Source organism: Pongo abelii, chromosome 10 (assembly GCF_028885655.2).
Source record: "Pongo abelii isolate AG06213 chromosome 10, NHGRI_mPonAbe1-v2.0_pri, whole genome shotgun sequence".
NCBI lineage: Eukaryota > Metazoa > Chordata > Mammalia > Primates > Hominidae > Pongo > Pongo abelii.
Genome location: NC_071995.2, coordinates 351,193 through 377,023, shown reverse-complemented (window position 1 = coordinate 377,023; position 25,831 = coordinate 351,193). Strand labels below are relative to the sequence as shown.

General features: G+C 39.5%; 1 protein-coding gene across 2 annotated transcripts in view; it reads left to right on the top strand.

The window, feature by feature from the left end:
* The window catches only part of KDM5A (lysine demethylase 5A), a 112,517-nt gene that overhangs the window by 46,130 nt on the left and 40,556 nt on the right, over positions 1–25,831 (top strand). For both annotated transcript variants that reach the window (XM_024256425.3, XM_063711986.1), the window contains exons 11-16: positions 10,818–10,999; positions 11,582–11,744; positions 13,251–13,370; positions 16,142–16,336; positions 24,872–25,053; positions 25,435–25,559. In XM_024256425.3, coding sequence (XP_024112193.1) covers positions 10,818–10,999; positions 11,582–11,744; positions 13,251–13,370; positions 16,142–16,336; positions 24,872–25,053; positions 25,435–25,559 — 967 coding nt within the window. The remainder of the gene's footprint in view (positions 1–10,817; positions 11,000–11,581; positions 11,745–13,250; positions 13,371–16,141; positions 16,337–24,871; positions 25,054–25,434; positions 25,560–25,831) is intronic.

Below are 25,831 nucleotides of genomic sequence, written 5' to 3'. Positions count from 1 at the left end.
GAGCTCTTGTAAGGCAGGCCTGGTGGTGACAAAATCTCTCAGCATTTGCTTGTCTGTAAAGGATTTTATTTCTCCTTCACTTATGAGGCTTAGTTTGGCTGGATATGAAATTTTGGGTTGAAAATTCTTTTCTTTAAGAATGTTGAATATTGGCCCCCACTCTCTTCTGGCTTGTAGGGTTTCTGCTGAGAGATCTGCTGTTAGTCTGATGGGCTTCCCTTTGTGGGTAACTTGACCTTTCTCTCTGGCTGCCCTTAACACTTTTTCCTTCATTTCAACGTTGGTGAATCTGACAATTATGTGTATTGGGTTTGCTCTTCTCAAGGAGTATCTTTGTGGTGTTCTCTGTATTTCCTGAATTTGAATGTTGGCCTGCCTTGCTAGGTTGGGGAAGTTCTCCTGGATAATATCCTGCAGAGTGTTTTCCAACTGGGTTCCATTCTCCCCATCACTTTAAGGTACACCAATCAAATGTAGATTTGGTCTTTTCACATAGTCCCATATTTATTGGAGGCTTTGTTTGTTTCTTCTTACTCTTTTTTCTCTAACCTTGTCCTCTCACTTTATTTCATTCATTTGATCTTCAATCACTGATACCCTTTCTTCCACTTGATCGAATCGGCTATTGAAGCTTGTGCATGTGTCATGAAGTTCTCGTCCCATGGTTTTCAGCTCTATCAGGTCATTTAAGGTCTTCTCTACACTGTTTATTCTAGTTAGCGATTTGTCTAATCTGTTTTCAAGGTTTTTAGCTTCCTTGCGATGGGTTTGAACATCCTCCTTTAGCTCGGAGAAGTTTGTTTTTACTGACCTTCTGAACCCTACTTCTGTCAACTCATCAAAGTCATTCTCCATCCAACTTTGTTCCGTTGCTGGCAAGGAGCTGCGATCTTTTGGAGGAGAAGAGGCACTCTGATTTTTAGAATTTTCAGCTTTTCTGCTCTGGTTTCTCCCCATCTTTGTGGTTTTATCTACCTTTGGTCTTTGATGTTGGTGACCTACAGATGGGGTTTTGGTGTAGATGACCTTTTTGTTGATGTTGATACTATTCTTTTCTGTTTGTTAGTTTTCCTTCTAACAGTCAGGACCCTCAGCTGCAGATCTGTTGGAGTTTGCTGGAGGTCCATTCCAGACCCTGTTTGCCTGGGTATCACCAGTGGAGGCTGCAGAACAGCAAATATTGCTGCTTGATGCTTCCTCTGGAAGCTTCGTCCCAGAGTGGCAGCTGTCTATATGAAGTGTCTGTTGGCCCCTACTGGGGGTGTCTCCCAGTTAGGCTACATGAGGGTCAGGGACCTACTTGAGGAGGCAGTCTGTCCATTCTCAGAGATCAAATGCCATGCTGGGAGAACCACTGCTCTCTTCAGAGCTGTCAGACAGGGATGTTTAAGTCTGCAGAAGTTGTCTGCTGCCTTTTGTTCAGCCATGCCCTGCCCAGAGAAGTGGAATCTAGAGGCATTAGGCCTTGTTGAGCTGCCGTGGGCTCCACCCAGTTTGAGCTTCCAGGGTGCTTTGTGTACCTACTCAAGCCTCAGCAATGGTGGACACCCCTCCCCCAGCCAGGCCGCTGCCTCAGCAGATTGATCTCAGACTGCTGCACTAGCAGTGAGCAAGGCTCTGTGGGTGTGGGACCTGCGGAGCCAGGCATGGGGGAGAATCACCTTGTCTACCAGTTGCTAAGACCTTGGGAAAAGCGCAGTATTTGGGCGGGAGTGCCCCGTTTTTCCAGGTAGTCTGTCATGGCTTCCCTTGGCTAGGAAAGGGAAATCCCCTGACCCCTTGTTCTTCCAGGGTGAGGTGACGCATGCCCTGTTTCAGCTAGCCCTCCGTGGGCTGCACCCACTGTCCAACCAGTCCCAGTGAATGAACCAGGTACCTCAGTTGGAAATGCAGAAATCACCCGTCTTCTGCGTCGATCACACTGGAAGCTGCAGGCCGGAGCTGTTGCTATTTGGCCATCTTGGAACGCCCCTCCCCAGGTTTTTTTTTTTTAAATCACATTTTAGGCCAGGCACAGTGGCCCATGCCTGTAATTCCAGCCCTTTGGGAGGTCGAGGCAGGTGAATCACTTGAGGTCAGTAGTTAGAGACCAACTGGCCAACATGGTGAAACCCTGTCTGTACTAAAAAAATACAAAAATTAGCTGGGCGTGGTGGCTCTTGCCTGTAATCCCAGCTACTCTGGAGGCTGAGGCAGGAGAATCACTCGAACCTGGGAGGTGGAGGTTGCAGTGAGCCGAGATCATGCCACTGTACTCCAGCCTGGGCAACAGAGCAAGACTCTGTCTCCAAGAAAAAAAAAAATCACGTTTTATTGGTAGGTCCAGAAATAAGTTTCCTTCAACACCTGGGCGAGTAGATTTTCAAATATGTGTTTAAAGTGTAACATATACATACAGTTCTATCACGTAGGAGATGACCTGTATTTGTAAAGCTGAACTGAGATGGTAATTCATTTCTTTTCTCTTTGATTTTTGACACTTTTTCTTTCCCCCTATAATTGGCAATAATTTATCTCCTATTAAAAGAGTTGCACATGATAAAAAAAAGTTGCATAGTACAGAGGATATATAAATAAAAGTATAGCCCCTGTAGCTTTATTATGGTTACCGTTTGCTTGGTGTATCTTTTTCCATTCTTTTAATTTGAAGCTGTTTGTGTCTCAGAATCTGAAATGTGTCTTTTGTAGATAGCATATAATTGGATCTTGCTTTTTTTCCTAAGCTGACAGTTGCTTTTTGATTGTTTAGTCTGTTTACATTTAATGTAATTATTGCTATGGTTGATTTATGTCTCCCATTTTGCTGTTTTCTGTGTTCCATGTCTTTTTTTTCCCCCATTTCTCTTTTTTTTTTTTTTTTTGAGACAGAGTCTTGCCCTGTTGCCCGGCTGGAGTACAGTGGCACCATCTTGGTTCACTGCAGCCTCCACCTCCCAGGTTCAAGCAGTTCTCCTACCTCAGTCTCCTGCGTAGGTGGGATTACAGGTGCCCACTACCACGCCCAGCTAATTTTTGTATTTTTAGTAGAGATGAGGTTTCACCGTGTTGGCCCAGCTGGTCTTGAGCTCCTGACCTCGTGATTTGCTCACCTTGGCCTCCCAAAGTGCTGGGATTAGAGATGTAAACCCCCACACCCAGCCTCCATTTCTCTATTATGGCCTTTTGGTGTTAGCTATTTTTAGTTACAACAATCTAATTATTCTGTTTTTTTTTTTGGCTGTGTGTTTGTGATTTAGTTTTTAGTGTTACTTGGTTCTATCCTCATGTTACTGATTTTTTTTTTCCCTCTTGTCATGGTAGACCATAAGTTAGGATAACAAAGTTAGGATAATATTGATTAGAGAATAGACTTTGGGATTTACCAAGGGAGAAAGAGAATGATTATAACAGGATGGAGAACCTAGATTATATGGGGATAGTTTTTATAGGAACAGTTCAATGTTGGAATGTATACATGTTTAATGTCACTGAATTTTAAACCTGTTTGTATAAGTAGCTATAAAGAAATGTATCAGCCTGAATGTCTTCACACCCTTCCATTGGCAAATGGAAGATAGTGATCTTCTTATTAGAGAGAGACTTCATTTTTTAGCTTTTGCCTTTTTCTGAATTTTCTGTTTTGAATTTTTAAATTGTTCTTGAGCAGATATTTACGTTTTCTAAGGTTTTACAGATCACAGACTTTTTAAAGATTATTTTGTATCAATCCTAAGTAACTAATATTAAGAATGTAAATAGTAATCCTGCCTCCATTATTGAATTTTATATGAATTTTATGAAAACATACTCATTTATCTATTTCTGCTTTTACTCCAACCTCATGTAAGAATGTGGAGACATGCAGGCTCCTCATGTCTTACATGAGACATGCAGGCAACCTCATGTAAGAATGTGGAGACATGCAGGTGTTTGTTAGATAGGAGCAGCTTTTGACTTTGATAGTGATTATTAGATGGATGGTCTATGCATGTTTTGTTCCTGGCTGTTTGATGTTTTCTGTTGTTGAGTAACATATTACTTTTAACCTTAGTGGCTGAATAACAAATATTCATTATCTCATAGTTTCTGTGGGTCAAGCATTTCTACTAATGATAACTTTTTTTTTTTTTGAGATGGAGTCTCGCACTGTTGCCTGGGCTAGAGTGCAGTGGCGCGATCTCAGCTCACTGCAACCTCTGCCTCCCGGGTTCAAGTGATTCTCTTGCATCAGCCTCCTTAGTAGCTGGGATTACAGGCACCCACCACCACGCCCAGCTAATTTTTTGTATTTTTAGTAGAGACAGGGTTTCACCATGTTGGCCAGGCTGGTCTCGAACTACTGACCTCGTGATTTGCCCGCCTCGGCCTCCCAAAGTGCTGGGATTACAGGCATGAGCCACCGTGCCCGACCGATAATAATAGTTTTTTAATGATACTTCTAGCTTGGAGTCTCTCGTGAGGTTGCCGTGGGACTACAGTCTCTTCAAGGCTTGGCTGGGGCTAGTGGATTTGCTTTCAAAATGGCTCACTCACAGGTTGTTGCCAGGAGACCTCAGATTCTAGCTATGTAGGCCTCTTCATAGGGCTTTTGAGAGCCAGATGGAGTCACAATGTCTTTTATAACCCAACTTCAAAAGTCACTTTTTGGCCAGGTGTCACACCCATAATCCTAGCACTTTGGGAGGCTGAGGCAGGTGGATCTTTTGAGTCTAGGAGGTCCAGAATATCCTGGGGGCAACATGGTGAAACGCTCTCTCTACAAAAAATACAAAAATTAGCTGGGTGTGGTGGCACACGCCTGTAGTCGGAGCTACTTGTGAGGCTGAGGTGGGAGGATCACTTGAGCCTGGGGAGGTTGAAGCTGCAGTGAGCTGCGATTGTGCCACTGCACTCCAGCCTGGGTGGCAGAGTGAGATCCTGTCTCAAAAAAAAAAAAAAAAAAAAAAAATCAGACTTCTTAATATCTGCAATATCTTATTGGTTACATAGGTCAGTCTTCTTTGGTGTAGGTGGAGGTTATACAAGGTTCTGAATTTCAGGAGATGAGAATCATTGGTGTTGGGGGGTGTATTGGCTGGCTGCCTGTATTATTTTTTATGTAACATAGGTGTTTGCACAGCTGGCCTAGTATAACTTTTATTTGTCTTCCAACTGTGACTCTTTGAGTTAAGTAATTGTTTTTGGATTAACTTGTTGGAATTATTTTGCTAAATGTCCTAAGTTTAAAACTTTTTTTAGTTTTAAATAGATCGAAATGTTGATTCCCAGGCATTAAAGACATCAACCAAAGTATTAAGAGACAGGCAGTGAAGCCTTTTTTGTTGACTGGGTTGCAGATTTGCTGTTTATTCTCTAAGCAAAAATGTTTTACTCAGGACTCTGTTTTTGTTATAAGATGATATGAGAGAACCCATTTATGACAAAAGGATTTTAGGGACTAATTAGACAATGTGTATGAAATTTTCAAACTTTTTATACTTTATATAAATTTATTACTCTCTGAAAGTTACTCTGGTAAAATAGCAGATAACTACCAGCTTCTCACTGGGAATTATACATTTGTGTTGAGCTTCTGTGATATGAGTTACCCTCTTGGTGTCTGGTAACACACCTCTCTGGTATCTTTTTTTTTTTTTTGAGACAGGATTTCGCTCTTGTTGCCCAGGCTAGAGTGCAATGGCGTGATCTCGGTTCACCACAACCTCCGCCTCCCAGGTTCAGGCGTTTCTCCTGCCTCAGCCTCCCGAGTAGCTGGGATTACAGGCACGCGCCACCACGCCCGGCTACTTTTGTATTTTAGTGAAGATGGGGTTTCTCCATGTTGGTCAGGCTGGTCTCGAACTCCCAACCTCAGGTGATCCGCCCTCCTTGGCCTCTCAAAGTGTTAGGATTACAGGTGTGAGCCACTGTGCATGCCTCTGGTATCTTAGTTTAGTGGAAAAGTACTTCTGAAGTTGTGTCTTATGAATATAGTGTGCTATACCAACAGGGCTTCTGAGAAATAAAAGTAAGTACAGGACTTGAAATGTTGGGAAGATTTTTTTCTGCTTGTCCTGCTTGTTCCATATTGTGATTGACTAAATTTTGTTAATTCATTTTTAAAGCTTTCCATAGGACAGGACTCTTTCCATTCCCACTACAGCCATTCTTGCTTAGGTCCTTATCACATGTTGAGATGATACTGTGGTTGTACATCGGTGTTGTGTGACTACAGTATCATCTTGTATTGGCTGTCTCCAAGACCATTCCCAGGTTCAATGATGTTCAGGGAGGACTCATGCCTATGATTTATTACAGTGAAATAATTCAAAGCAAAATCAGCAAAGGGAAACAATGCATGGGCAAAGTCTAGAGTAAACCAGGCACAGGCTTCCAAGGGTATTCTCTCAGTGGGGTTACATAAGGTGTGCTTAATCACACCAGTAACAAATTATGGCAACACATGTAAAGTGTTTAGTGCTTTACATGTGTTGCCATAATTTGTTACTGGTGTGTGCTTTACATGTGTATTTATTAGATACTCAGTGCCCAAGGCTTTTATTGGGGCCTAGTGACATGGGCGACCTTTGTGAATCAAATACCAAAATTCCAAACTCCTAGAAGGAAAGCAGGAGTTCAGCATAAACCACATTGTACAAATAGTCTGGGGCACTGTGAGCCACTCTTATCATTTAGGGGAAGTTTTATATTAGTGTAGCGAATTGTTACCATTCAAGTTTCTAGATGCCAGCCATGGGCCAAACTTTTAATAGGCCTTTCAAAGGACAGCAGTCTCAAGCCTGCTGTGTTTAACTCCTTTGTGCATACTGCTGCTCTCTGTAGTCTCTCTAATATATTGCTTTCACTTAACATTTAAAGATTGATGGGTCAGTGGGAATTTATTATGCAATTTTGTCTACTTTCGTTTACATTTGAAATTTTACATAATTAAAAGTTTAGAAATAGGCCGGGCACAGTGGCTCATGCTTGTAATCTCAGCACTTTGGATGGTCAATGCGGGCAGATCACTTGAGGTCAGCAATTTGAGACCAGCCTGGCCAACATGGTGAAACCCTGTCTCTACTGAAAACACAAAAATTAGCCGGGCATGGTGGCAGGTGCCTGCAATCCCAGCTACTCGGGAGGCTGAGGCAGGAGAATCGCTTGAACCCAGGAGGTGGAGGTTGCAGTGAGCTGAGATTGTGCCACTATATTCCAGCCTTGGCAACAGTGAGACTCTGTCTCAAAAAAAAAAAAAAAGTTTAGAAATATTTGATTTTATGTTTATCATATTGTTTCATTTTTCAAAACTTATGTTTCCCTTTTGAATATAGGATAAATCTAAGCTTCTCAGTCCAAAACTTAAGTTTAAAGATCTAATCTTTTTTTCTAATGTCATTTCCTGTATTCTGCCTCTTCACCAGCTAGACTAGTATATTCTCTCTGTAATTTACCTTTTACATTCTTGTAGCTCTTCCTCCTAGAATGTTTATTCAAATCTTATCTATCCTTCAAAGCTCAACACAATTTCTTCCTTGCTGTGAAGTTTTCCTAACAATCTTTATTAGTCCATTCTTGTACTGCTATAAATAAATACTCGAGGCTGGGTAATTTATAAAGAAGAGAGGCTGTACAGGTTTCACAGGCTGTACAGGTAGCATGGCTGAGGAGGCTTCGGGAAACTTTCAATTATGGCAGAAGGTGAAGGCTAAGCAGGCACGTCTTACGTGGCCAGAGCAGGAGGAAGAGAGAGAAGCGGGAGTTGCTCCACACTTTTAAACAACCAGAGCTCGTGAGAACTCACTATTGTGAGAACAGCAAGGGGGAAATCTGCCCCCATGATCCGGTCACCATCCACCAGGTCCCTCCTCCAACACTGGGGATTCCAATTCAACATGAGATTTGGGTAGGGACACAAATCCAAACCATATCACAATCCAAACCCATGATGATCACTGTTTTAGTGTCCTCTGAAGAACTGTATTTTCTCTTCTATATGTATTTGGAATTTTATATATGTTACCTTGTATTGTAACTTTTTTTTTTTTTTTTGAGATGGAGTCTCGCTACCTTGTATTGTAACTTTTTTTTTTTTTTTTGAGATGGAGTCTCGCTCTGTTGCCCAGGCTGGAGTGCAGTGATGCAATCTTGACTCACTGCAACCTCCACCTCCTGGGTTCAAGCACTTTTGCCTCAGCCTCCTGAGTAGCTGGGGCCACAGGCATGCACCACCACGCTTGGCTGATTTTTGTATTTTCACTAGTGATGGGATTTCACAGTGTTGGCCAGTCTGGTTTCGAACTCCTGACCTCAAGTAATCCACCAGCTTCGGCCTCCCAGTGTTCTTTTTGTTTGTAAACCTTGTCTCTTCAATGAAATTCACTATTTTTCAGCCAGCCAGCTGACCAACCAATCAAAAAACGTATTGAGTAATAACCTGTTGAGATTCTTTTATTTCCTTTTTTGTTAGCCTGTTGAACTTTAGGAATAGATCTCTTTGTCATTTCTTATTGGAATTCTTAGTTAAACCTGTGTTAGACTTTGTTATTCCATCCTCTGTGACTTTTTTTTTTTTTTTTTTTTTTTAGTGAGACAGGGTCTCACTCTCTTTCAGGCTAGAGTACAGTGGCATGATCTCGGCTCACAGCTTCAATCTCCTGGGCTCACGGGATCCTCCCACCTCAGCATCCCTAGTAGCTGGAACTACAGGCGCACGCCACCATGCCTGACTAATTTTTGTATTTTTTGTAGAGATGGGGTCCCGCCATGTTGACCAGGCTGGTCTCAAATTCCTGGGCTGAAGTCATCTGCCTGCCATGACCTCCCAAAGTGCTGAGATTACAGGCATGAGCCACCATGCCCAGCTTCTCTCTGACTCTTTTTTTTTTTTTTTGAGATGAAGTATTGCTCTTGTTGCCCAGACTGGAGTGCAATGCCACGATCTCGGCTCACTGCAATCTCTGCCTCCTGGGTTCAAGTGATTCTCCTGCCTCAGCCTCCCCAGTAGCTGGGATTACAGGCGCCCGCCACCATGCCCAGCTAATTTTTTGTATTTTTAGTAGAGACAGGGTTTCACTATGTTGGCCAGGCTGGTCTCAAACTCCTGACCTCAGGTGATCTACCCACCTCACCCTCCCAAAGTGCTGGGATTACAGGTGTGAGCCACCGCGTCCAGCCCGCCTCTCTGTGACTCTTAATTACAGTTTGTTAGTTTATATATTTCTGTGCTGCATTATAGATAATCTCCTCAAACATGTCTTCTAGTTCACAAATTCTCTTTAGCTTTGTCATTGGCTCTTTAACTTCTTACCTTGAGGGTTTTTTGTTTTTAACTTGTATTATAGAAACTTTTAAACAGTAAGCACAATAATGACCCTACCCCCACCCCTGCCAGTTCCTGACATCCACATTCAGTTATCAACTTTTTAATAGCAGATTCTCATATCTGCTTCTGCATTCAGTCTGTCATGATCGCACATATCATCTTTCCCCTGGAAAACTCACACTGTACTCCTGCAAAAATGTAAGTGAAAAAGGCAAATAATGTCTTAGAATTATTGTGAAAATAGTTTGACTTAGTGGATCCTCTGGATCCGATTTTGAGAACTGCTCTCCATAAGGATGATAAGCACTTTAAGTCACAACCTCATATGGCTTGAGATGGATGTTTGAAAGTCCTTCTCCAGTGCCAGTATCCAATTAGAAGCCCCTGTGAAAACTCTTGCAACGGCTTCCTTTTTCATTATGGCTTGCTTCCACTCTGTTTCCAGAAACTGGGAATTCCCTTTTCTTTTGGGTTCAGCTATGAAGTTTTTTTGGTTATTGTTATAATTTATCCAGTATTTCTACGTGTGTTTGTATAATGGTTAGGAGTGATGGCGGTGACTTTCTGCATCATGTTAGTCTTATTGTTACAATTTATCCAGTATTTCTAGGTGTGTTTGTATAATGGTTAGGAGTGATGGCGGTGACTTTCTGCATCATGTCAGTCTTACTGTTATAATTTATCCAGTATTTCTAGGTGTGTTTGTATAATGGTTAGGAGTGATGGCGGTGACTTTCTGCATCCTGTCAGTCTTATTGTTATAATTTATCCAGTATTTCTAGGTGTGTTTGTATAATGGTTAGGAGTGATGGCGGTGACTTTCTGCATCCTGTCAGTCTTATTGTTATAATTTATCCAGTATTTCTAGGTGTGTTTGTATAATGGTTAGGAGTGATGGCGGTGACTTTCTGCATCCTGTCAGTCTTATTGTTACAATTTATCCAGTATTTCTAGGTGTGTGTGTATAATGGTTAGGAGTGATGGCGGTGACTTTCTGCATCCTGTCAGTCTTATTGTTACAATTTATCCAGTATTTCTAGGTGTGTTGTATAATGGTTAGGAGTGATGGCCGTGACTTTCTGCATCACGTCAGTCTTCATTGTTGTCACAAGTTCAGGATTATGTATATTATATTTTGTCTTTACAGTATCTGGCACCATTCTATCAATATAGTAGTAAACATTTTAGGAAATTATGCTACTGGCTATAAAATAGAAATAGTGATGTTGTATTAAGATGGGTCTCATACTGTTTTCCTGATTGGCTGGAGAATAACAAGAATTGCTCATGTGCTTTGGAGTAAACCAGAGGTATCTGAAATAAAGGGAAATCTAAATAGAACGTAGACAGAAGGTAGGATTAAATATTTAGTTATATGAGTTACATGTAGTGGATAGCAAAGAGCACAGATTGTATGCACTAGACTATTACAAATATTATAAAAAAATTTTTCTGGGAAGACTCCCTTGACATTTCTATTGAGCACTTTTCATTTCTGATCTTTCATTTACAATTGTTTTTTTTTCTCTTATAGGAATATGCACTTTCTGGTTGGAATTTGAATAACATGCCTGTCCTGGAACAGTCTGTTCTTGCACATATTAATGTGGACATCTCTGGTATGAAAGTGCCGTGGCTCTATGTGGGAATGTGTTTCTCTTCTTTTTGCTGGCACATTGAGGATCACTGGAGTTATTCCATCAACTATTTGCACTGGTATGTACAGTCTAAAATACAGCATGCGTGAACTCTACTAAGTCTAGTGGATTAATGATGCCAGGTTTTTGATCTGATAGACAGAAGTATATTTAAGGTTTCAATAATTTCTAGCTTTGGCCTATTTCTTTGGGTAGTAAAATTGAACTCAGTGAAGCTATTTAGAAGTATCCTACAGAGCACTGACTTATTTTGATCATTGTGGGGATAATTGAAATGTCCATTATTCACATGGACCTCTGAATCAAGGTCATGTGTCAGCATCCTTTGGGACAGTGCTTGTTTTTCATATAGTGTCTTTCCCGTTTGAAGGTGTTTTCACTGATCCACCTTACAGAGTTCATGTGCTGAGTTGCTTTTTTAATTGTAGTGATAAGTTTGTATCTGCCTATACATACTACTATTTACTTACCTCCTATTGTGAACAACAGCACAGGTTTATAAGATGGTTGCTAGAATTCAGGGCATGTAATCTGACCATGGAATAAGACAAGTTAATTATAATTTGGTGGATTGGAATCAGATACCCTAGCCTCATTGGTACCATGTGCTGCCTAGCTAAACAGTTACTTCTTTTGCTAGGGGGGAGCCAAAGACATGGTATGGTGTGCCATCTCATGCTGCAGAACAACTGGAGGAGGTGATGAGAGAGCTGGCCCCTGAGTTATTTGAATCCCAGCCTGATCTTCTACATCAGTTAGTCACCATCATGAACCCCAATGTGCTAATGGAGCATGGTGTGCCTGTGAGTCTTTTGGTGTCTTCCTTCAGTTTTTTGTTTGTTTTTTCATTTTTTTTTTTTTTTGAAACAAGGTCTTGCTCTGTTGCCCAGGCTGGAGTGCAGCGGCACGATGATTGCGCATTGCAGCCTCAACCTGCTCAGCTCAAGCAGTTCCCCTGCCTCAGCCTAATGAGTAGCTGGGACTGTAGGAGCACACCACCACCCCCGGCTAATTGTTGTATTTTTTATAGAGACGAAGCCTTATTGTGTTGCCCAGGTTGGTCTCGAACTCCTGAGCTCAAGCAGTCTTCCCACCTCGGCCTCCCAAAGTGTTGGGATTACAGGTGTGAGCCACTGCACCCAGCCAGTATTTTTAATTTAAAGTTATTTTAGCTTTTGATAGATAGAATCACAACATGTGCTTTGTTTTGTAACTAGAAATGAGTCATATCATCTTTTAGCCAGATTAGAATTTGTACTGTGCAGGGAACGACTTTTATCTGATTAAGACGGGGAGTATTAAAGTATGAATCATTCTTTGTATACAGCTACCTGTTCGTATAAGCTTCTATTTTCAGTAAATATTACATCCTACTTTGAACAAAAATCTCATATTGTTTGTTATCCCTATTTAACCAAAGCACAGGTATTTTAAGTGGTGGCTCTAATCACTAATAAGGATGTTTATCCTAATAACTAATCACTAATAAGGATGCTTATCCTAATAACTAATAACTAATAAGGATGCTTATCCTAATAACTAATCACTAATAAGTTTGCTTATCCTTATTTTCTCATGTAAAGATTTCTTAGCTTTTAATACATGAGATAATGAAATAAAAATATACCGCAAATACCTTTTTCACTTTTCAACCTAAGTTTGAAGATGTTTCTCAAATTCAAGCTAATGCCTGATAAAGTATGAATTTAGCAAGTTTACTATAGATAATCAAATATTCATCATAACCTTAAAGAGAAAGTAGATTAACATTTATAATGTTACTTTGTTTTTAAAGAGTAAATTTATACCAGAATCTGAGACTTTTCAAGAGACATATAGTATTATTGTAAAACAAAGTGAGATTTCAGGAAAACTGATTTTGGGGACATCTCATTGGGGATGTCTCATATGCTATGTGAGTTAATTTAGTTAGTTCCAAAAAATTATCCAAAAGTAGTAGGAAGTTCAATTCTTTGCCACTATTTACGATACAAGAATAAAAGAAATTCTCTAAATTGTAAAAATTGTATCAGTTTAAGAAACTCGTAGCTCATTGAGAGTAATGTTTTTTCTTTGAGAATTTCTTTTGGCTGCTAATTCTTGTCATGAATTATAATCTATTATCAGTGACTATTTTAAGAAGGTAGAATTCTGGCTATTTCTGATATCATTTTCTGATATGTGTAACTTAATGCTTTATTGTTTTCAGTTTTAGAAAATGCATCTGAAATTATCTAATAAAATCTGTCTTCCTCTTTTTGTTATTTTTATTTTTTATTTTTGTATCCCTGTTCCCAATTTGCATTTAGGTGTACAGGACCAATCAGTGTGCTGGCGAGTTTGTTGTGACATTTCCTCGTGCCTATCACTCTGGATTTAACCAGGGCTACAACTTTGCTGAAGCTGTGAACTTCTGTACTGCTGACTGGGTCTGTTCTATAGCAAGTGGCTGTTGTACGTCTACTAACCCCCCTATAAATATAAAGCAGCTTAGTTGCCATGTTTGCTTAGCTGGGCTCAGGGTCGGGTTCATCAGTATTTTAGTGGAGACTGGAGTGGCTATTGTAGTTTAGAAAGCTAAGATTTCCATCACATTTTTTATTTTGAAGATTTTATAGTTCTTCTTACCCATTTATTATTTTCCTCATTCTGTTTGAACTTGCTTCCTCCACTTCCATTCTATTCCTTCCCTTTCCCCTTCCCCCATTTCCTTCTTTTCTTCCTTTCCTTCTCTCCTTTGCTTTCCTTCTTTCCTTTATTTTGACTCCCTCCCTTCTGGTCAGGTGCTCAGAAGAGAGAGACCGTTTGAACTTATAAATGGTCAGTCGATTCTTTCTGAATCCTTCTTTTCTAAGGGAAGACACAGGTTGGTGCAAAAGTAATAGCGGCTTTTGCCATTGAAGATAAAGGTTGGTGCAAAAGTAATTGCAGTTTTAAACCTGCAACTAATTTTGCACCAACCTGTAGTTTTTTTAGCCTTTGCTTTCTCTGAGCATTTTGGGACTTATTAAGGTGATCAGGCTTATACAGATAATTTCAAGTATTCTACCATATTTTCAAATATGTAGCTCTGCGATTTTTACAAATTCCTTAATTTTTTTTTCTGATAGGCAACTAGGTGATTTTACTAGTCTTGCCATTTTATGTTTTGTCTGTTCCTTTTTTTAATTTTAAAAGAGTAACTATAATATTGAGATCTCTGCGCTATACTTTTATATAAATGATAATGCTAGGTAATTGCTATTTTGCTTTTGTATGAAGTAGATAATCAAAAAGTATTTAGTGGCTGTTATGTTGCTTGGGAGAAGACTATACAGTATATTTATGATACACACTGACTTTATTTTCTTGTATTGGTGCTGTTTTTGTTGCTTCTGTTAACATTTTGGGGGAAATCCTTTAATGTTTTCTGCAGGCACCTTAATTTACTAAATCCCATGATTAACCATGTAGAGATTGTTTTTGTTTCCTTTGCTAATGAGTAAAATGATACAATGAATAGTCTTACTTGCTCCAGTAATTTTGAACTTTTTTCTTATTAGGCTTTGGAAACAGCGTAATTTAGCAAGAACAAGACTAGGCTTAAGATTTTGCCTTGGGCTTGAGCTCTGTTTCTAAACATTCAACCAACATTTATTGAGTGTTTATGATACATGGTAATTGGCTAGGTGTAGTGTAGAAAATGGGAGGATTTAGATAGAAGCTGGAGATAGTTTCTGCTGTTCCCATTCTCACTGTTACTGGTATTTGACCTTGAGCAGCTTTTAAAATTTCATTGGGCCTAAGTTTTTTAGCTGGTATGTAAAGATGCTGACAGATTCACTTAATAACCTCAGACAAGTTAGAGGATATGTGTGGAAGCCCTTGACACTCTTTAGAAGAAGGGTGTGATATAAATTAAAAGTTATAGTAGTTTTATCTCTGGAATAAATTACTGGGACTAATGTTTAGAAGTTACAGTGGATAATCACTTCTATTTTTTGTGGCTTCCTCACATATTATAATAGTTAAGAACTGCAAATCCCACAGTATGATTTTTTCTTCTACTTGTTTTTGTGTTGAGGCTCTGAGAAATTTTTAAAGAGTACGTATTTAAGATATGAAAGAGTTGTGTGTTGTTAATAGACAAAATAATTGCTAATCATAAGTTATATACATATATATATATATATTTTCCTTGGGAAAGTTTTTTCTTTGAAGAGTATGGAAACACTGCATAATTCAGAGATAGCCTCAAATTTTCTTTGCTTTCTCTGATTCCTTTCTGCCTTTCTCAAACTGTAGATGAATTCTAAAAGGCTCTTAAAGGTCCATTTTCTTATTTTTTCTCTTTTATATTACAAATCCAAACAAAACTCCTTTATCCAAGTTCTTCTGCCTGAGCATAGGAAAGAAGTTGAAGTTGGAGTGCGTATATATGTGTAGGGCATAGCTATTGTTGTAATTTGGTTTGTAGCTTGATAATTATGGAAATTTTCAAAATTTATTTTAAAGACTTAACTGTTCATTTATGAAAAGTGATCATTTAGTCATTTATTTCACTGTTAGGGAAATAAAGTATATAATTTTATAATTTCACTTTGAATTATCTTTCTGCCAGGCTTGTTTTTAAAATAATTTCTAGATGCTAAAATCTAAATCGTCCTTTGTTTTGGTTTTTGCAAAAAAAACAATGTCAGCCAATGTGGATTGCTTAAGTATTACTTTTTCCCCTCTTTCCTATTTTTTTCTTTCTTTTTTTTCTTCTAATAACATCTGGTCTTTTTGTTCTATGGAAATTTGAGTGCTGAATACTTCCACTTAACCCTTTTTGGCCTGAACTTATTTAATTATTTATTTTCACAATATTTTTCTTTTTCTTGTAAGGGCAGGCTCATGTTAAACTGGTCTAAAAGAGTTTGCTGCCTCAGTTATATACCAAAGAACTCCTTCTTGATATACAATAAGTAGAAAATTAGCAGTTTAGGCCAGAAATTTAGCATCTCAGATTATGGGAATTTTCTGTGGGAAAGCCTTTGAAATTCTGGCTGGGTCTTACAGGGTTAATATTTACAGTTAATATAATATTGCCTCTTTATATTTAAATGGATTTGGTATTCTGTCTTCTTTCTAATAAAAGGGAGGACCTGGAGGGTAAGTAGTGGTTCTGTTCTGGGATATGTTATAAGCGAGTTATTTAATTTGGAAATCTCATTTTCAGTTGCCCATTGGACGTCAGTGTGTAAATCATTACCGACGCTTAAGGCGCCACTGTGTCTTTTCACACGAGGAACTCATTTTCAAGATGGCAGCAGATCCAGAATGCTTAGATGTGGGGCTGGCTGCCATGGTCTGCAAAGAATTGACTCTCATGACTGAAGAAGAAACACGATTAAGAGAGTCTGTTGTACAGATGGTGAGTTTGCTGAGCACATTTTCTATGTTTGATACTGCTTATGGGATGTGCTAAATAAACCTATAGATAGAATTTTCATCTCTGATCTCCTAGGAGTTGAGCATAAAGATCACTGATTTGGAGAAGATTTTATATTTTTATAATTGACATATTGATTTCTCCAGATTAAAAACGTTTTAGGAATCTTATCATCTCTAGGTTTTTAAAACAAGTCCTATCAGAATTTCTTAGGTATATATTTACATTTTAAATCTTCTACATACAGTATTGTTTAAACAAGAAATTTAAATCATTTTTTTTCTGAGCTTTCTGTTGAATAAGTTATGTTTCTGGAAATTACAGACTGTCAGTTTGAATTAATCTTTTTCCCTCCCCTTCAAGTAATTTGATGAATAGGAAGGATGGAATAACCAAGGTTGGGATTTAGAATACTTAGAATAAGCTAAGCATCATCACATTGAACTGGGTAATATATGAGAAAATGTGTATCTTCAGCATCATCTTGGCCTGTTCTAATATTTCCTACATAGCTAGCTAGCTTCATTAGGGTTACACCATGCTTCCTCCTGTTTTTGTATCATGTCACTCCTCCCTCTCTGCCTGATATTCTGCTCTGTTTGTAAAAGAGCTTTGTTGAAGCATAATTGATGTGTAATAAACTACGTGTTTAATGTGTACAATTTGATAAGTTTTGACTCTGTATATACCCATGAAACCATTGCTGCAGTCAAGATAATGAATATATCTATCACCCCTAAAAGTTTTTTCATGCCCTTACATGGTCCTTCCTTCTTGCTGTGTACCACCTTTTTGAAAGATGGCTTCTCTCTCTGTCGCCCAGGCTGGAGTGCAGTGGCACAGTCATAGCTCACTGCAGCCTCAAACTTCTGGGCTCAAACAATCTTCACACCTCAGCCTCTGGAGTAGTTGGGACTGCAGGTGCATGTTACCATGTCTGTCTAATTTTTTAAATTTTTCGTAGTGGTGGAACCTTGCTTTGTTACCTAGGCTGGTCTCAAACTCCTGGCTTCAAGCAGTCCTCCTGCCTGGGCCTCCCAAAGTGTAGGGGTTACAGGCTTGAGCCACCACACCTGGCCATCCTGCACCACCTTCTCCTCTTGCCCCCAATCCCCAGGAAACCACTATTCTTTCGTTGCTTATTTTTTTGGAGAATTTTATTCAAATCACACCAATACAACTTGTACTTTTATGGTCTAATTTCTTTCAGTCAGCATAATTACTTTGACACTCAGCCATATTGTTGCATGTACTAATACTTTATTCCTTTTTATTGCACACTAGTTTTCCGTTGAATAGGCTTACCACAATTTGTTTATCCTTTCACTTGTGGATGAACATTTGGATTGTTAACATTTTTTGGCTGTTAGAAATTAAATTGCTCTGGACATTTGCATACAACTTTTTGCATGGACATATGCTTTTATTTATCTTGAGTAAATACTAGGAGTGGAATGGTTGGATTGTATATTATGTGTATGTGTAATATTTTCTAAAAAACTATGAAACTGAATTCCAAAGTGGTTGTACCATTTTATATTTCCACCAGCAGTGTATAAGAAGTTCCAGTTGCCTTATATCCTCACCAACACTTGGTATAGTCTTTTCAACTTTAGACATTCTAATAAGGTTATAGTGGTATTTCATTATTTAATATTCCCACTTTATGCTTGTGTTTTTTTGTTGTTGTTTTTGAGACAGAGTCTCCCTGTGTTGCTCAGGCTGGAGTGCAGTGGCACGATCTTGGCTCACTGCAACCTCCGCCTCCCAGGTTCAGCGATTCTCCTGCCTTAGCCTCCCAAGTAGCTGGGATTACAGGTATGCGCTACCTTGACCAGCCAGTTTTGTGTTTTTAGGAGAGATGGGGTTTCAGTATGTTGGCCAGGCTGGTCTCAAGCTCCTGACCTCAAGTGATCCACCCACCTTGGCCTCCCAAAGTGTTGGGATTACAGGTGTGAACCACTGTGCCCGGCCTATACTTGTATTCTTAAAATTCGTATTTTGATTATATATTTATTTAAAAGGGGATTCTTTTTCTCATTGCCTAGAGTCTTTCTTTTGAATTTTGAAATTTTAAGTACATTGGTGGAGACTCATGAAATATGATTTTGTGATAATGTCCTCAGTATTTCAGATTTAACCTGGATGGGGCATTATTTCCCTTGTGCTTTGATAATTTGAATGCCCCATCTCCTGATCCTCTACCATGTTTCTTTGTGCTACTTTGATCAAATTTCTCTATAGACCCTTCTTTAAACATACCTTCCACCTATGCCCTTGTTCCAGTTACTTATCCCTGCCCTTTCTTTGCATTATGAACTTGTTTTTCCCATTTTAAGAGTAGTTTTCATTTTACCTTTTACTAAAAATCTTCAGTGGTTTTCCCGTGGTCAGCAGTCTCATGTCCTCTTTATCCCTTCATTATCATTGTCATTCTGTTCCCATCATACTTTTGAAAGTCTCAAAGTTCCCCATTGCTTGTTTTTCTCAGGTTTGTCAAAGATCAGATAGTTGTAGATATGCGGCATTATTTCTGAGGGCTCTGTTCTGTTCCATTGATCTATATCTCTGTTTTGGTACCAGTACCATGCTGTTTTGGTTACTGTAGCCTTGTAGTATAGTTGGAAGTCACGTAGCATGATGCCTCCAGCTTTGTTCTTTTGGCTTAGGATTGACTTGGCGATGCGGGCTCTTTTTTGGTTCCATATGAACTTTAAAGTAGTTTTTTCCAATTCTGTGAAGAAAGTCATTGGTAGCTTGATGGGGATGGCATTGAATCTATAAATTACCTTGGGCAGTATGGCCATTTTCATGATATTGATTCTTCCTACCCATGAGCGTGGAATGTTCTTCCATTTGTTTGTATCCTCTTTTATTTCATTGAGCAGTGGTTGGTAGTTCTCCTTGAAGAGGTCCTTCACGTCCCTTGTAAGTTGGATTCCTAGGTATTTTATTCTCTTTGAAGCAATTGTGAATGGGAGTTCACTCATGATTTGGCTCTCTGTTTGTCTGTTAATAAATGGTGCTGGGAAAACTGGCTAGCCATATGTAGAAAGCTGAAACTGGATCCCTTCCTTACACCTTCTACAAAAATTAATTCAAGATGGATTAAAGACTTAAACATTAGACCTAAAACCATAAAAACCCTAGAAGAAAACCTAGGCATTACCATTCAGGACATAGGCATGGGCAAAGACTTCATGTCTAAAACACCAAAAGCAATGGCAACAAAAGCCAAAATTGACAAATGGGATCTAATTAAATTAAAGAGCTTCTGCACAGCAAAAGAAACTACCATCAGAGTGAACGGGCAACCTATAAAATGGGAGAAAATTTTCACACCCTACTCATCTGACAAAGGGCTAATATCCAGAATGTACAATGAACTCAAACAAATTTACAAGAAGAAAACAACCCCATCAAAAAGTGGGCAAAGGACATGAACAGATACTTCTCGAAAGAAGACATTTATGCAGTCAAAAAACACATGAAAAAATTCTCACCATCACTGGCCATCAGAGAAATGCAAATCAAAACCACAGTGAGATACCATCTCGCACCAGTTAGAATGGCAATCATTAAAAAGTCAGGAAACAACAGGTGCTGGAGAGGATGTGGAGAAATAGGAACGCTTTTACACTGTTGGTGGGACTATAAACTAGTTCAACCATTGTGGAAGTCAGTGTGGCGATTCCTCAGGGATCTAGAACTAGAAATACCATTTGACCCAGCCATCCCATTACTGGGTATATACCCAAAGGACTATAAATCATGCTGCTATAAAGACACATGCACACGTATGTTTATTGCGGCACTATTCACAATAGCAAAGACTTGGAACCAACCCAAATGTCCAACAATGATAGACTGGATTAAGAAAATGTGGCACATATATACCATGGAATACTATGCAGCCATAAAAAAGGATGAGTTCGTGTCCTTTGTAGGGACATGGATGAAATTGGAAATCATCATTCTCAGTAAACTATCGCAAGAACAAAAAAAACCAAACACCGCATATTTTCACTCATGGGTGGGAATTGAACAATGAGAACACATGGACACAGGAAGGGGAACATCACACTCTGGGGCCTGTTGTGGGGTGGGGGGAGGGGGGAGGGATAGCTTTAGGAGATATACCTAATGCTAAATGACGAGTTAATGGGTGCAGCACACCAGCATGGCACATGTATACATATGTAACTAACCTGCACATTGTACACATGTACCCTAAAACTTAAAGTATAATTAAAAAAAAAAAAAAAGTCTCAAAGTTCACCAGTGACACACTTTATTTCAAAATCCAGTGGTTTCTTTTTTTCTTTTCTTTTCTTTTTTTTTTTTTTTGAGACGGAGTCTAGCTCTGTCACCCAGGCTGGAGTGCAGTGGCGCGATCTTGGCTCACTGCAAGCTCCGCCTCGTGGGTCCACGCCATTCTCCTACCTCAGCCTCCCGAGTAGCTGGGACTACTGGCGCCCGCCGCCACGCCCGGCTAATTTTTTGTATTTTTAGTAGAGATGGGGTTTCACCTTGTTAGCCGGAGTGGTCTCGATCTCCTGACCTCATGATCCGTCCACCTCGGCCTCCCAAAGTGCTGGGATTACAGGCGTGAGCTGCCGTGCCCAGCCAAAATCCAGTGGTTTCTTTCTGTGTCTTCTATCCCCATGACCTCTTTATTGCACTATATATTGCTGCTTTGGTTTCTTTACCTAACATTTGCTCTACTGTTTTTTTTAGTCTCTTTGATTGTATTTGCCCGTCATTTCTAGTTCTTTCTTCTTATATCCCCAACAATGTGTGCAGGGTTCAGCCTTTGACTGTTTATTGTTGTTATTTTGTGCTATTTTTCTTGGAATTCTCATCTATGGGTCTTAAGTCTTTCAGCTATTACCTTGTGGTTTCAGTTCTCACTTCTTAAAGTTTCCTCCTATTATATTACACACAGGAATTATTGTCACTTTGAAAGAGGCTGTGTCCAGCCACTCATTTGTAATCTGTGTTTCCAACATGTGTATTGCACATTTCTATTTAGATTTTTATCATCTCAGTTTCAGCATCTGAAATAGAAAATCTCCTTCCTCTCCACCCTTCACAAACCACTTTTCTTTCCTAATTGCCTCATCTTAGTAAGCGCCAGGACCATCGTGTAAAAACTTAGTGTGATCTTGACTCATACGCTTCCTTTTTATTTTTTTGAGATGGAATCTCACTCTGCCACCCAGGTTGGAGTGCAGTCGCACGATCTCAGCTTACTGCAACCTCTGCCCCCTGGGTTCAAGCGAATCTCCTGCCTTAGCCTCCCGGGTAGCTGGGATTACAGGCGTTCACCACCTTGCCCAGCTAATTTTTGTGTTTTTAGTAGAGACAGGGTTTCACCATGTTAGCCGGGCTAATCTCGAACTCCTGACCTCAGGTTGTCTGCCCTCCTCGGCCTTCCAAAGTGCTGGGATTACAGGCGTGAGCCATCACACCTGGCCTTGTTTCCTTCATAGTTATATATTACCTAGTTTTTTGTTTTGTTTTATTTATTTATTTATTTATTTGAGACAGAGTCTCTCTCTGTTGCCCGAGTTGGAGTGCAGTGGCACAATCTCGGCTCACCTGCAGTCTCCACCTCTCAGGTTCAAGCAATTCTGCGTCAGCCTCCTGAGTAGTTAGGGTTACAAGCATGTGCCACCACACCCGGCTAATTTTTGTGTTTTTAATAAAGACAAAGTTTCACCATGTTGGCCAAGCTGGTCTTGAACTCCTGACCTCAGGTGATCTACCCACCTCGGCCTCCCAAAGTGGTGGGATTACAGGTGTCAGCCGCTGCGCCCGGCCTGTTCCTAATTTTAAGTTTTTCTTTGTCACTGTCTCTCATCACTTTCCCTTGCCCCCTTTTTTTCCTTACTGCTACACCATCCTGCTCCATTCCTTAATTTTCTCACGTGGCTTATTTCAGATAGCCTTTTTTGGTTTTTGTTTTTTTGAGACGGAGTCTCACTCTGTCACCCAGGGCGGAGTGCAGTGGCGCAGCCTTGGCTCACTGCAACCTCTGTCTCCTGGGTTCAAGTGATTCTCCTGCCTCAGCCTGCCCGGTAGCTGGGGCTACAGGCGTGCACTACCATGCCTGGCTAATTTTCTGTATTTTTAGTAGAAACGGAGTTTCACCATGTTGGCCAGGCTGGTCTCGAACACGTGGCCTTAAGTGATTTGCCCGCCTCGGACCCCAAAGTGCTGGGATTACAGGCATGAGCCACTGTGCTCAGCCTCAAATAGCCTTTTAATTTGTATTTCTGGCTTTTTTATTCTCTCCATTTTCTCCTTATTTATGATTTTCTAAAGTATATTCTCAGGAATATAAGCTTTGTAATATTTTAGGAGGTATTATAAGGAAAAGTTCTGTGGCTAGAAACGTTTGGAAAATGGCAGGCTAAGAAAAGGTAAATGGATCTATTTAAAATTAGCTTCATTTAAGACTGGAAAAGTAAAAGAATGATGAATTCTAGTTTGGGTACAAAAAATAGGAGGACCTAAAATAATGTGAAATATATACTTTCCCAGTTTCCAGGATTTTAAAGTTACTTAAAAGGTATAGGAAAATTAATGGTAAAAATTGATAAAAACATATATAGACCAAAAAGAAAGATAAATGGGATCTTTACTACAAAACTTCTGATTCTTTAATGTGCTGGTGTTCATTGTTAATCTGTAAAGTGGGAGGGATATAATCCATAGCATTTTCCAAAAAAGTTTTCCCTAATTTTTTTTTTTTTTTTTTGTAGAGATAGTGTCTTCCTATGTTGCCCAGGCTGGTCTTGAACTCGTTGGCTCAAGCAATTCTCCCACCTCAGCCTCCCAGAGTGCTGAGATTACAGGTGTGAGCCACTGCACCTGGAACAAAAAAGATACATTTTTTCCAGAGTGTCTTTTAGGATCTGATCCTTGGAGTACACTTTGGGAAATTGTATAAAATTTCTTGAAGCAGCCAGAACTCTCAGTTGCCACATTAGCATTCCCTTCAGAACAGCATTGCTAGTTCTGAAGCTGAGTAAATTCTTATAAACTAAGAAATACGTGCAGTGCATTTTGAAACTGTTTTTACGTTAAAATAATTTTTAAAGAAAATACTAAATGCCAGTATAAGAAAATGGAAAGATAAGAGAATATGGCCAGCAGACATCTAGATTAAACTGATATCAAAAACAGTGTATGATGAAAGACCAGAACTGTGCCTGCCAGTGAATAAATTATCAGGTTCCCACCTTGTTTAAATGAAGAGAGTTTGCTCTTATTGCAGAATTGGGTTTACAAGTAACTTGCTCAATCAAGTAACTTGCTCAGTCAAGTAAGCAGAAACTGTAAAGTTATATAATAAATGGAGGTGTTTGGTAAAAGGCACTTCATATGCTCTTAAATTCTTTTTTTTTTTTTTTTTTTTTTTTGAGATGGAGTCTCGCTCTGTCACCCAGGCTGGAGTGCAATGGCGTGATCTCAGCTCATTGCAACCTTCACCTCCTGGGCTCAAGTGATTCTCCTGCCTTAGCCTCCTGAGTAGCTGGGACTACAGGCATGCATCACCACGCCCGGCTAACTTTTGTATTTTTAGTAGAGACGAAGTTTCACCATATTGGCCAGGCTGGTCTCGAACTCCTGACCTCAGGTGATCTGCCCACCTCAGCCTCCCAAAGTGCTGGGATTATAGGTGTGACCCACTGCAGCCTGCCTGCTCTTACATTCTTGGCATACTGAATTTGTCTTAACTTTCTTTTTGATGTCATGCTGATATTATATTTTAATTTGCACAATTTACTTTATACTTCTTTGTCCTTACATATGTTTGTATATGTCAGTGTTACTTTTGGATAATAGTTTACTGAGTTATTTTGCTCAAGGATGTAATTGGGAGGAACTTTTGGTGTACAGCCGGCCACCCCCAAAATGCCTCCCAATTATAATTTTCTTCCCTTCTCTCAAAAAACTGTCTTGACTTTTGTGGTAATCACATTCTTTTGTTTAGAGACAGGGTCTTGCTATGTCGGCTGGGGTTGGAGTGCAGCAGTACTATCATAACTCACTGCAGCCTGGCCTCAAATGATATTCCCTCCTTAACCTCCTGAGTAGCTGGGACTACAGGCATGCACCACCATGCCTGGGTAATGTTTAAAAATTTTTTTGTAGGTGTGCTCACTTTGTTGCCCTGGCTGGTCTCAAATCCCTGGCTTCAAGCAATCCTTCCGCCTCAGCCTCCTAAAGTGCTGGGATTATAGCCATGAGCCACTGCACCCAGCCCACGTTTCTTTATAGTTTTGTCACTGAAATGTGCATCCTTAGATACCAAACTTTAATCTTGCCCATTGAAAAAAATTTAGCAATGATTACCTTTAGGAAGTATTTTGATGTTGTGCCATTGTACCTTTCATGTTTATGCCTTTAAGTCAGAGATTTGTCTGTAGAAAAAAATGTAGTAACTTAAGTTTTTTGATGCTTTAAAGACTAGAAAGACTTGATCTAGTGAAATAAATTATATTTCAGGGTGTCCTGATGTCAGAAGAAGAAGTGTTTGAACTTGTTCCTGATGATGAGCGGCAGTGTTCAGCATGCAGAACCACATGTTTTCTCTCTGCTCTCACATGTTCCTGTAATCCTGAGCGGCTTGTATGTCTCTACCATCCAACTGATCTGTGCCCCTGCCCCATGCAGAAGAAATGTCTTAGGTATCCAAAAGTATTTTGTAAAACTTCCATTACCTTTTTTTAAAACCAAGTTTTAATGTTACTTTTACTTATTCTCTTCCTTTACTCCTTTACTCTGGACTTCTCAACTTCTCTGTCTACTTCTAGGCTTGAAGACCAGTCCCTTAAAGTTGGCCCTAAACTTGGCAGCTGAAATTAGTTTCTTTATCAGTTGATTTCACATGTTCCTTGTCCCCTGCATTAAAAAGTGTGGGCTGGTTTGATTTTCTCTTTATGTGAACTAAGATCCCATTCCCTTGGCCATTGTATTTTCCTTAAGCTGATTATATTTAAAACTTTATTTTTAAGTTATTGTTGGTTTTTGAGGTTTTTATTTCTGTGTTTATGTTTTTTTTTTTGTAGATATCGCTACCCATTAGAAGACCTCCCTTCTCTGCTATATGGTGTAAAAGTCAGGGCACAGTCCTATGACACTTGGGTCAGTCGTGTTACAGAAGCATTGTCTGCTAACTTCAACCACAAAAAAGGTTAAATTTCCTTTTGTATGCATATACTGAATTGATTGTCACTTTAAAAGAGGCTTTGTTTTAGTTTTATGTTTTTTCCTTCCGTAAAAGAAAAATCCTAGGCTTCCTATGAGATTTGAGATTAATGAGTTGGTTGAATATAGACTTAATTTTCTATTTGAGAATCTTGTTTGAAATGAAAAAGCTGACATAAAATGGGCTGGACATCTGACTTGCAGTAAATTTATTATGTATGTTGGGAACCCACTATTACCAGTAAGACTAACACTGAA